Raw genomic sequence first — 12159 nt, 5'->3', positions numbered from 1 at the left:
ACCCACTGGCGGCCCGTCTGGTAAGGAGCTTTACGACGTACAGAGCACGCGTTGGGTGGGGAGGGACGATTCGACTCCATCTCGAGTGGTCTTTGTCTTGGTTTGCCAACGCTGGGACGTTGGGGGTCCTCTTTCAGAGACCCATTATTTAGCGAAAGTATATCGGTGATAGCGCGCACAATGGGGGCCTCAGTTTTAAGCCGAAATTCAATTTCGATTTACGCGATCAATGATGCTCACACCGTCAAGTTGGTTGAAGTCGAGACCAGTGGGGACACGCTTATTTAGTAGATTCCTTCTCTGCGTCTTGCAGAAGCGGTGAAGATCAAATATATTGACACGAAAACAGGCTTCACCGACATCTTTGGCTTGGAGACGGGCTGGGTTTGGGCTCACTTACAGAATAGGACCGAGTTGGGAGATTCCAGACCGTCCTGGCGTCCATGGCGGAGACGCCGAACCTTGGCTATGGAGTTGTCGGGACGATGGGCTCCAGCCAAGCCCGTCTGTCGGTGTCCACTAGCTCAGGGGCGCCGGGGAAGAGGTTCCTGAAATTCTTGTAACGGTAGCGGGCTTGCTTATGTGGAGCAGAGCTCGAAGGGAAAATGGTCGCAGAGGTCTGATTCGTAACTGGTCCGATTGGATCCTCAATGCAGATCCATAATTGGGCGGGTTTTCGATGGAGATGGTTCTTTTGTTCGTGCTTTTGACCGCTCAGAGGGAGTGTGGAATGAAAGACATATCCCGGATTTGCGGCCCAAGGGATTGGGAATGGTGGATCGTCTGGTGTATTACTTTTCGAGGCAAGGAATCAATAAGGATGTTTACTAGGCGGTCAAGTCACCGCTTCATGCGATAGTACCTTCATGACCTTGTTTTATTTTTTTTTTTTGTTCCTGGGTCGAGAACGTTAGATAGGGTCGGTCCGCTGCATCGGGAAGTGGACCGAATAAAAGTGCGAAGGATGTCGAGGTTGGGTTTGCATCAAGAAATCATAGACTCTTGAGATATCCCTTTTTGGAAAGCGTATGCTGTAAGCCACCCGGCTTCACCGCTGCAGCTTGAAGCTAGCTGATAGTCTAGATCCACCAGATCAGAAGAAGTTTTGCCTAGGCTTTGATGATCAACCGGAAGTTCGGGACAGTATTTAGTGATTTTCCGCGAATCAAGGGGGTGCTCAGGGACACAAAGGCTAGGTCGATATGGAAGTGAGATTTCCGCTATTTTCGATGTCATTTGATATTTCGACGTGAAAGACGATGTGCCGTGTTCCACGCGAAGCGCGTTTCCTAAGTAACCGCGTCGGTGCTCCGCGTCCGGGATCTTCGGGTTCCAATGATGTAAGTGTTGGATTTGCCCCACTGATAGGACCCGGGAACTCGCGATATGAACTCCGTCAATTTATAGCTCCGCAGTGATAGGTAACGGTGTATGGAGTAATCCTGTACTTTTGTACATATAACTGACAGCTTTTGCGGTGTATAAAACTGCAACTTCACCGTGTGGAGTCTGGAAAGATCGCGAAGACTAACTTGGGCATTTGGTCCTACTATAGTATTTGTAGCGCAGGTAGCCGGGGTTCTTAAACTAGTAATAGAAAAGAGTAAATTTGACGATGCTATCCAATGCTCCGATTTGCATTTCTCTGCATGCAGATCTTTGCTCCACGCAGTCCGGCAGGTGATGCCTCGAGGACAATACAGGGTACGTACATCCACCCTATGCATATATGCAGTCCATGGCATGATGGAACACATAATCTTGAGCGTGGCACAGTCAAACAGATGAACAGCCACAAGGCGGGGATGGCTATAGGCTCAGAGGGGCCAAAGGTGAGACTGAATCTGGACCAGTCAATTTGTGAGGCGACAAAAGTACTGTGGGATGATCTATCACGGGACTAAGCATCCTTGATTTGATGGATCGATCTTTCTCATCAAGTATTCCATTAGCGTGGGGATATACTGTACTTAGCAAAGTCTCCATTCTCAATGGTATCTCACATTCAAGGAAGATGCAACTCTATATACAATATGTGATTATATCCCTGTCTCATTCCCCAAAGGATTCGGAGTTGTGTGACAGTATAAGAAGTAGAAGTATATATGTACGGAGTACTCCGTACTCCGTATAGATATGTTTTATATGTAGATCTTGGATTTTGGAGGGGTTGAGGGGTATGTGAACCATGGTTGAGATCTACTTCCAAGTTTTAACTGAAATAAACATGTATGGTAAAGGACAGATGAGACTGATATAATCCCCCCTGTAGGGGGATAAATCTGAAATTAAAGAATAAGGGGCAATAAGCTCGAAGTGTGAAGCACCGCCTCACATGCCACATTAATTTAAAGGACTGTTTTTTTCACCTGAGCGAGGGGCAATCAATAACACCAAAGTACATTGTAAATCACCCTCGCAGCTAAATAAAAGGATCGACCCTGTAGTGTTAAATTATACCTAATAAAGATCCAAGGAGGGAAAAAGCCATGTGGGCTTTACGATCGGGCCAAATCTATAGGGCTTTTAAAAATAATTACGTGTCGATTTCGTATGGTAAAGTACCCGTTGTAAATTGTAAATAAAGAGTAAAGGGGGGGCACATTAGACAAGTAGGAAAAGTGAGTGGAGGAAAAAAAAGTGCGTGACCGGAGAGGGGGCTGGGTCGTAGTTCCTATTAGTTCCCCTCTTTGATAGTCAGTTTTAGCTGCAATCGGTCCCGCTTTCGCCCCTCTGCTGGTCTTTGCTTCAACACGTAAGTAAGCGATCAACTTAGGCCCACGTCCTTTTCTTTTTTTCCCCCTCTCCCTTTCCTCGGTATTTCCCCCCCCCTCCATCCCCCCCCCAAAAAACCAAAAACCCGAAATTCCCAAATTCCTTCTTATTCACCTCTTCCCCTCTCCCCTTCCCCCTCCCACATCTAATCGCGGTTGATCATCCCGTTCTTTTTTTTTATATCAGCGTTTGCTTCTTTAATATTTCCCTTGTGGCTGGACACCCACCTTCTCTTATTTACATTTCCCCCCGCTCAAGGAATGATCAGACATCCCAACGAACTCCTGTCGTCGACACGCCTACAGAACCGGTGCGAGCTTACCCAGGGGACAATACCACCGTCAATTTCGCTCTTGCTCTAAGATCCCGTACACATGGCTCCTTCCGCACCTGGAACGGCTGCCTCACCGGCCAAGAAAACCTCGGCCCCAGAGAAGAAATACAAATGCCAATTTTGCAATCGCGCGTTTAGCAGAAGTGAACACCGCAGTCGCCATGAACGCTCACGTAAGATATATCCAACATTCTTAACGCGTCTTTCCCCCCAATCTGACAGACTCGAATATACAGACACGAAAGAGAGACCCTTCAAGTGCTTAAAATGTCGCAGTACCTTTGTCCGTCGCGATCTTCTTCTGCGACATGATCGAACCGTTCACGCCAAGGACGGCGGAATTCCCCTGGTCGCAGAGGGGCGTAGACGTGGTGGAGGGGTTCAGAAAAATTCATCATCTGCCCCAGCTAGGTCGTCGGCCACCGTGGACCCGACGACGCTGGAGCAGACCGAGGCAAGCACAAGCAGCGATGGTATGGTCGACCTTGAAACTGCAGCCATGTTGATGACAGATTTCCAACATAAGGCTGCAGCAGCGGCGACTGGACAGGCCTCCGAGCGTTCCGAATCGCTTTCGCCAGGACGCGGCTCCTTCGAGCCTTACCTCTCAGGCAATGCCACTCTGCCTCAGATGCCTTGGGACACGCTCATCTCCCCCGCGGAACCGGGCTCGATGCCCACCCTCGTCGATCGCCATGGCCCCCTCGGGGACATTCTCATGTCCAACTCGCTGCCTATGTCTGGACACTCTACCCCGAATGCGCTCTCACCCTACCCCTCGATGACTGGTCCCGTTAGCCCGGTGAACTACCGCCGCTCGCCCGGCCCCAGTCAAGCGCTGACCCTTCCCAGGGCTCCCCAACTCGCTAACGACATGGAACGCAACTATGTAGTGGATCGGGTTCAGGGATCAGACACCCTTGGTGCGCTTCCTGACACCTTCCAGCTTCCTTCCACGGTTGCGCTGAACCGGTATTTGTCCACCTACTTTAATCTGTACCATCCTCACTTGCCATTCCTCCACCAGGAATCATTCAAGCCTTCCCAGGTCCCGGCACCACTGTTGCTTGCAGTTTTGTCGATCGGTGCTCTTTATACTTTCGAGCGCGAGCATGCCTTCATGCTCCATGTCGGCTCCAAGGTCCTGGTCAACCAATTCCTGCAGCACAAGGATAACTTCGATTCCCGCAAGTGCCCCTTGTCATTGATGCAGGCTACTTTATTGAACATGGTATTTGAGAGCTGGAGTGGTGACCCGAAGGGCCTTGAATGGACTTGCTCCATCAAGAGTCTCCTGGCTAACATGGTCGCCGGCAACCGGTACCAGCTCAAGTTACGGACCCAGGCTCGCCAGAATGTCCAGCCATCGCGCGATGAGTGGATTGAGGACGAATCCTGTCGTCGTACATACTTCGCCGTATACATCTTCTTTGGCATGTTGACGCTCACATTCAACCACACTCCCGCCATGAGCTTCGATGAGTTTGACGACTTGGAGCTCCCGTCTTCAGAGTCCCTGTGGAACTTGGATGCCGCTGATGATGAGAGCTGGCGCCGTGGCACGGTCTCGAGCGCCTTGACTGTGCGCGAGGCCCACGACTTCCTTTTCCAGGGTGAACAGACCCGCTACAGTGCTTTCGCCACTCGTGTTCTCATCAACGCCCTGTTCCTGCAAGTTTGGAGCCACAAGCGCAGCTTTGAGGCGCTCCAAGATGTGGTGACCGAGTACAAGCTGCGCCTAGCCCTCGAGACCTGGGAGAACTCCCTCGAGGTTTGCGAACCGGAAACCATTGTGGTCCCGCTTAGCACACCTCAGAAGGGCCACCCCTTGATCTTCAACTCGATGGCGGTCTACCGTAACACCCGCGCCCGCCTGGCAGTTGACCTGAAGTCCATCCAGGAGGCGATGCGGTACCACTCCTCTTACGAGGTGGCGGCTGCCATGACCGTCGCTCGTGAGAAGGTCAAGCGCTCGCAGGAGATGAACAAGGTTATTCAACAATGTTTCGAATGCATTGAGATTGCCGCTATTCAGGGCATTAATTGGGTTGCAAAGACCTCCGCTACCAACTGGAGTGTCGAGCACCCTCTCTGCGGCCTGGATCTGATGGTCATCCTGAGCCTCTGGCTCTACCGCCTGGAACATGACGATGAGCCGGCGACTGAGGCTGAACTGGCCCTCTACAACAAGGTCCGCAATCTATTTGATGACGATGCCATCGACGCCTTTGGCAAACTCAGCTCCACCGTCGCCCGTGTATGGGGTAACATCCTAGACGGCGTGGTTGTCTGGGGGTATGTTTTTTTCCTTAATCTCTCCTCACTTTGACCAAATTAACTAACTGCTTTATAGAATCACCAAGTTGATGGGCGAATCATTCAAGCTCCACTCCCAGGCCCTTGTCGGCTACGAAGATTCTCTCCGTGTTGGCAAGGACCAGCCGATCCACGCGGTGCCAACCAAGTCGCTTGCTAGCGTCGGCACTGCATACTAAATTTTCCGATCAATCTCGATCTTTTGCCTATATCTTGAAATTTCCGTTTTCGATTTCTTACTCTCATTTGTTGGACGTTTTTCATTGGGACACTTTCGGAAAGGGACATGCCAGTGGGCAGGCGGGGTGTTTGGCTCTGGAATACTTCGCCTTTTGATATCCCTCTCGGTGGTTCCTACTCTGCTTTTTTGTTTTGCATTTTCCCTGCTTTTTCTTACACCAGGGAGTCCAGTGTGGTGTTTCTGCTTTCCGTCTTCGACACCTGGCTGGTCCTGTGTGTACTTTCGCACTCCGAGGAGTTTGACTTTATGGTTCACATTAACCCCTAATCGTGCCCCCTCCGTCCATCTGCTTTTTGTGCTCTCGATACCTTTTGATTTTTCATGCGTTCGCGTTGCTTTTTTTTTTTCATTTCTTGCCATTTGCCTTTGCTTCTTTGGTTGGTTTTCCAACCACTGTATTTGATGTTAATTGCCTGCGCGCTTTTCAAACCCCGTCTTTTTTTTGTTTTTTTTTTTTAATGCTTTTTACGCTCAGCATTGCTTTGAAGATTTTCGCATTTTGTTTCACCTGCACATGTTTTTATGCCTTTTCCATGTACTATACGTTATCGATGAATTATCTGGCGGGGACAACCTTTTACCTACATGTAGACACTAGTAGATTTGAATTGTAGCCTTGGTCATTATCAGTCAGTTTGTTGTAATACGTAACTATCTTTAGTATCTAAACCCGAGATAGCCATGTGTTATGCCAATGCCAATTCCAATGCTGATGCTGATGCCAAAAAAAAAAGAACTACTTTCCAATAGCAACAAACAACCGATCACCAATATCTCCAATACCAGGCACGATCATTCCCTTCTCATCAACACCCTTATCAATAGCACCAACCCAAACCTCAACATCCCCCCAAGTCCCCGCAGCACGCTTAACCCCCTCTTCCGAAGCAAGTAAACTAATCATAATAACCTTCTTGACACCCCAATCACGCAGCAACTGAATTGCCGCCTCGGCCGTCGCACCAGTAGCGATAACCGGGTCCAACAGCACAGCCAGGCTTGCAGCTGCAGTGTTGGTGGTTGGGTTCAGTGAGGCTGGTGAAGCTGGTGAGAGCTCCGACCGGTGGAAGGGGAGGTTGTTGTAGTATTCTACGGGTTGGAGGGAGACCTTTTCGCGGAACAGACCCAGGTGGTAGACTGGGACTGGAGTTGGGAGGAGGTCGTTTAGGGCTGTGGGGGCCGTGTAAGCGGGGGACGGGCTAAGAGTGGATAAGATAGGGGGGGACGGGTATGTGATAGGGGGAGATAAGTAAATGAAATTGGATTGTAAATGTGGTGATTGGGATTTGGGATTTGGGATTGGGCTTGGAATTGGTAATGGGAATTGAGGAAGGAGTAATAGGGTAACATCGCAGGAAATAACATATGGGTTACAGTTGCACTGCTTGAAAGGAAGAGTATACGGAATAAAATTGAAATCACTCACCATCAACCATTCCTAGACCAGATCGGAGGATTGGCACTAGAGCCAGGTCTGCTGGGTCGATACCCTGGGTTTCATACTCGATTCCGAGAGGGGTGGTGTCCTGGAAATGAGTGTTAAAGAGATCCATAGCTAAGTGATGGATTCTAGTGGGATCTATTTACCGTTCCTGTTTTGACGAGCTTCAGCCCTGAGAAGGCTTCCACGGCTAGGATATTGGCAATGTCATGGACCAAGCCTCTTGTCTCACGCGGGGTGGTGGAAGATGAGCGGATTAAAGAGAGCTTGGCTTGGAGACAGGGGTGGGAGGAGACATGAACATTTGATGGGAGAGACATGATGAAGTGTAGAAGTTAGGAAGAGGAGAGAAGATAGAGAGAGAGAGAGAGAGAGAGAGAGAAGAGGAATAAGAAGTAAGTAGAGTATTATGTAGGTAATTGTAAAGAGCCTTTATCTTCCCCCCCCTCTTATCCCTATACAAACTGACCCGCCAATCTTATCGGACTCCACCTGATCTCCCGGTCTCCGGTTCTTGGCAATTTTTACCCTTCCTATAACCCTTCACTCTGGTAATGCCATCAACTACCGAAGAGGTAGAGACTCCCTATATCTACCCTTTGACAGATGTCCAAGGGAGGGGCAATCTAAACGAATGGCCAAGCTCGGGTGACCACGCACCTGCACAACGTGCACCTGCATCTGCGCAACCCCTCTCCAAATACGCAACCCACATCTACACCGTCTCCTATTTAATCTTCTTCTCGCTCCTGGGCACACTATCCCGCCTAGGTCTACAGGCACTGACATTTTACACAGGTGCCCCCGTCGTGACAGGGGTGCTATGGGCGAATGTAGGCGGAAGTCTGGTAATGGGATTTCTGAGCGAAGACCAGAATCTATTCCGCGAAGAGTGGGGCAAACCAGCCAAGGAACAAGCTACAGAACCAGTCGAGAACGAGCCTAAGATCAAGAACCAGAAACATATGGCCGTGAAGAAGACTATCCCGCTGTATATTGGTCTGACGACTGGATTCTGTGGTTGCTTCACTTCCTTCTCGTCCTTTATTCGAGATGTCTTCCTCGCGTTGGCAAATATCCTCCCCGATCCGTCGCTGCCGACTGGATCGCATATCGCATCCCGTAATGGTGGGTATAGCTTCATGGCCCTGGTCGCTGTGATTCTACTCACCGTGTCGCTGAGCCTGTCGGCGCTCATCTTCGGCGCGCATCTTGCACTGGCTCTAACACGCGTAACACCCACCATGCCATTCGCATTCACGCGACGAGTCCTCGACCGTGTTGTCGTCGTGCTTGCCTGGGGATGCTGGCTCGGAGCCGTCTTCCTGGCTATCTGGCCGCCGGACCGACATAACGGCCCGGATGTGTGGCGCGGCCGGGCGGTGTTTGCTCTTGTGTTTGCACCACTTGGTTGTCTTCTTCGGTTCTATGTCTCGCTGCGTCTGAATAGCAGGATTCCAACTTTCCCGCTCGGCACGTTTGTGGTTAATATGTTTGGGACTATCATTTTGGGTATTTGTTATGATTTGCAGCATGTCAGTGGTCTTGGGGCGGTGGTTCCTGCTGCTCTGACGGGTTGTCAGGTGTTGCAGGGTATTATGGATGGATTTTGTGGGAGCGCGACTACTATCAGTACTTGGGTTGCTGAGTTGAAAGGACTGTCTCATCGGCGCCATGCGTATGTGTATGGAGCTGCCAGCGTGCTTGTTGGACTTGGGTTCTTGGTTGTTATCATGGGATCGTTGCTGTGGACGCGTGGATTTGACAAGCCTGTGTGTGGATAGCTGGTGATGTATAATATAATGTAAAGCATAATGTAAAGTATAGCCAAAAGGATTGAGAATAACAACTATATGAGAAAGATAGCAGAATTGACATGGACAATCCCTACAGACGAGAATTACCACCACGGCCATCAACGCAGACCTCAAGGATCCTCGACAGCTGCAAGGGTGTTCAAACTCCAATTTGACGCACGGAAGCTCATTTGTGCCAGCGTGGACCCTCGCATTGTGGGATGGCCACAAAGTATCAACACCCAACGCCATACCTCCCTCCTATCCTTCATACAACATAACATATAGCATCATAACCCCCCTACTCTCGACTAGGCGCAGGCCCAATCTCAACAGGCGGACCACTCTTACCCCCAAACCTCCTCGCCGGACTCGCCGACCGAAACCCATCATCACTCAACTTCTGACCAAAACTCCTCCCATCCAACGCCACCCCAACAAAAGACTCAAGCACAATCCCACCCCCAACGGGACTGACAGACCCAACAGCTCCCGCAACCCCACTCCCAAGCGGACTAGCAGGAGTCACAGGACTAAGTGGCGTACCCCGACTAAACGGACACCTGATAAGCTGTGTTCTCGCATTCCACTTCCCATTCGCATACATCTCCATCCCGTGGACCGGCAACTCAGCACGGTTCTCAGGAATACCGATGCGATCAAGCATTTTCTCTTGCACGGCTGCGTTGGGGTCTGCGTCTTTGGGACTTTGAGCTAGGCCTGCTGTTACGGATGTTGTTGTTCCTAGGGGTGGTTGGGATGGGGTTTTGTCGCGGTAGGCTTTTCGGCGGGCGAGGTCTTGGGCGTGTAGACGGGTTTGGGATACTGGGGGTTGGTTGTTAGGGGAGTAAAACAGAGTAGGTTTGATAATAATTTGATCATGTCGAAGTGGGATTGGAGGTGTAAATTTTGGAGAGATAGAGATATATGAAAAGAAGTTGGAGAGCTCACCACGCCAGAGAGCGATATAGGCACCCATAGCTACTACGAAGAGAGAGAGGAAGCCGAACATCAGTCCTAGTTCGTGGCGGAGCGAGGGCATCGGCGTGTAGGGTGGGTATTCGTCCATGGCGATGGTGAGGGTTGGGTCTGTAATATAGTTGGTAGTTGTTCTTTGGAGTGTAGTGAGGGGATATACTCACTCCTATGGAAATGAGAAATCTCTCTTTCTAGTGGGATTTCGAGAACTGAGCTCGAAGAGAGGAAACCAGAATGTCAATGTGGAGTGCAGCGTAGGATTTTGACAGCTCCCGAGTTCTTTGCGTCTGCCCTGGTAATGGGTGTCAACTGCAGTCGAAATCGAAAAGGGAGAGAATGGGTTTCTGTTTCAAACGTTGGGCCAATAGACACGGTGAGAAAGATGAAGATCAAAACATCCTTTGAGGGTGAAATTCTGAATTTCGAGTAACAAAGAAACCCCCAAGTCCGAGTCCAACCACAAAAGAGGCGTAGACTAGCAAACACAAAATCTGAAAGAAAAGGAAAAGCAAAAAGGTATACAACATAGTCAATTCGTATTCACCGTATCTATATACACTAATTAGGTAAATCCCATGTACACTGGGCACAGGGGCAGAAACAAAAAGGTATCATGTACAACATGCGTACAACATGCAACTCTATACTCCCGACAATACCAAGTACACATAGTACCTCGGCAATCGGGCAATGCAATAGGAAGAAAAAAAGGGAGCTCAAAGATCCAATCCCACGCCAGAACACAAGGCCATGGATGCAAAAATAGACAAAATGGTAATAATCCGCTGCAAAAGACCATAAGAAAATGAAAACGAAGAAGGGTAGAAGTATGTCGAGCAGAAAAATAAACAAAGTTCGAGCGGTGCCCGGCGTTTCACGTGTCGTGTCAAAAGAGAAGAAGGTCGCGGAAAAAGGTATATATATGAAAAGTCGGAAGATCGCAAGCTGGGGGAGTTCGTTTCATCGCAATTCATGGCTAATCACCCTAGCATCACAGCCGCCAGAGCAGTAAAGGTCAACCCGATAGCCATGCCAATCCACGGTGTTTGACCGAGGGAACCCTCACTGCGCGCCTGGAGAACATAGCGAGCAGCGAGCAAGCGCATCTCATCGGAGGGCAGATTGCGGTCCGTGAACGGAGCAAACTGTTCTCGTGTATGGAGTTCTGGTAATGAGACGGCGGGGGAGTTGTGCGCGAAATCGGAGGAGAGGCTGGCGTCTGCGGGTTGTTGTGAGTCGGCGAGGACGACGGCTGGGGCGAGAAAGGCCAGAAAGGTAGATGGCTTCATTCTGGGCAGATTATAGGTGTATAGTATAGGAATAGACTGGCGCGCAAATGCTTTGCGTTGTTGCCTACGAGGAATAAGCAACGCCAAGCTTGATGGTGCGGGTCGTGTATGACGGGGGTCTGGAGTTGGCAAGGCAACAATGCTGCAGATAAGGTGGAGAGGGTTGGAAGTGATGATATGGTATGAGTCTCTCTCAGTTTTCGAATATAAGTTGTGAAGGGCTCAGAGCATGCCACTTAAGTTCGAGTGTGTTGTCAGGCAATCGGGGGAATAGGGGGCTGGACACGGGAGAGAGTTTCCGGGGAGTTTCGCCTTCTCTTATCGGAATCCAACTCACTATTAGCCGTAGAGAAGGATTGAAAGAGAAGAAAAGAAAAAAACCCCAAAACCCAAACAGCCTAGGGGGGGGGAAAGGAGATTAAGGGAAAATCAAGATGAAGCCGATCAGGGCGAGGGCTTGATTGGCTGAGCCGGTTTTTGGCTCTCTTTGGCTCTGAGGTCCCTGGGCCGTCTAGAGTGGGGGTCTGTCCCTGAATTTGGTGGACTCTGATTGGTTAAGAGTCCCGTGTCTGAGGCTATTCAGTGTTTATTTATTCTTTAATATTCTTTTAAAACAGTTTTGATATTGGATATGTGATGTTAGGGTGATTCAATAATTTCATATTTGCTTGCATAGTATACTCCGTACATAGATTATACTCTAAATACAAATTCCATTTGAAAAAAAAAAAATTCTAATTATAGTTCACCGAGGCTTAACGGACAACGCCACAAATGATCGTCAATGCAGCCAATTTCGAGCGAATAAGACAAAGACTCGGCGCAGGGAAGATGACGACGCGCATATATGGCCAAAATCAAGACATTTAGGACCCTTGCCCTGGGTAGATCAAAGGATGAACCATTGATTTTCCAATGGGGTTTGAGGACGTGCATTGCAGTCCAACTGTTGACCTTAATATCCGCTATAATGTGCACCCGGGCGTTTT

The 12159-nt window shown here is 49.6% G+C and overlaps 5 protein-coding genes across 5 annotated transcripts; 2 read left to right on the top strand and 3 right to left on the bottom strand.

Moving 5' to 3' along the window:
* Nucleotides 1–3149: 3149 nt before the first annotated feature.
* N7517_011353 (C2H2-type zinc finger protein) lies at nt 3150–5604 on the top strand (the record flags this gene model as incomplete). The annotated part of the gene is made up of 3 exons (XM_056729076.1): nt 3150–3282; nt 3346–5404; nt 5463–5604. 3 exons carry the CDS (start codon nt 3150–3152, stop codon nt 5602–5604), a joined length of 2334 nt encoding a protein of 777 aa, XP_056574891.1.
* A 798-nt stretch (nt 5605–6402) lies between these two features.
* On the bottom strand, nt 6403–7427 carry N7517_011352 (uracil phosphoribosyltransferase; the record flags this gene model as incomplete). The annotated part of the gene is made up of 3 exons (XM_056729075.1): nt 6403–6836; nt 7093–7192; nt 7254–7427. 3 exons carry the CDS (start codon nt 7425–7427, stop codon nt 6403–6405), a joined length of 708 nt encoding a protein of 235 aa, XP_056574890.1.
* A 234-nt stretch (nt 7428–7661) lies between these two features.
* On the top strand, nt 7662–8891 carry N7517_011351 (FluC/FEX family fluoride channel; the record flags this gene model as incomplete). Its single annotated transcript, XM_056729074.1, has 1 exon — nt 7662–8891. The coding sequence occupies one exon, from the start codon at nt 7662–7664 to the stop codon at nt 8889–8891; it is 1230 nt and encodes a 409-aa protein (XP_056574889.1).
* Nucleotides 8892–9204: 313 nt separating this feature from the next.
* On the bottom strand, nt 9205–9972 carry N7517_011350 (uncharacterized protein; the record flags this gene model as incomplete). Its single annotated transcript, XM_056729073.1, has 1 exon — nt 9205–9972. One exon carries the CDS (start codon nt 9970–9972, stop codon nt 9205–9207), a length of 768 nt encoding a protein of 255 aa, XP_056574888.1.
* An 889-nt stretch (nt 9973–10861) lies between these two features.
* On the bottom strand, nt 10862–11170 carry N7517_011349 (uncharacterized protein; the record flags this gene model as incomplete). The annotated part of the gene is made up of 1 exon (XM_056729072.1): nt 10862–11170. The coding sequence occupies one exon, from the start codon at nt 11168–11170 to the stop codon at nt 10862–10864; it is 309 nt and encodes a 102-aa protein (XP_056574887.1).
* Between the last annotated feature and the right edge of the window lie 989 nt (nt 11171–12159).

Source organism: Penicillium concentricum (genome assembly GCF_028827145.1).
Source record: "Penicillium concentricum strain IBT 3081 chromosome Unknown utg000006l_segment0_segment0, whole genome shotgun sequence".
In the NCBI taxonomy this organism is placed as follows: domain Eukaryota; kingdom Fungi; phylum Ascomycota; class Eurotiomycetes; order Eurotiales; family Aspergillaceae; genus Penicillium; species Penicillium concentricum.
Note: the sequence above shows the minus strand (reverse complement) of the source record. Positions and strands in the feature narration are given on the sequence as shown.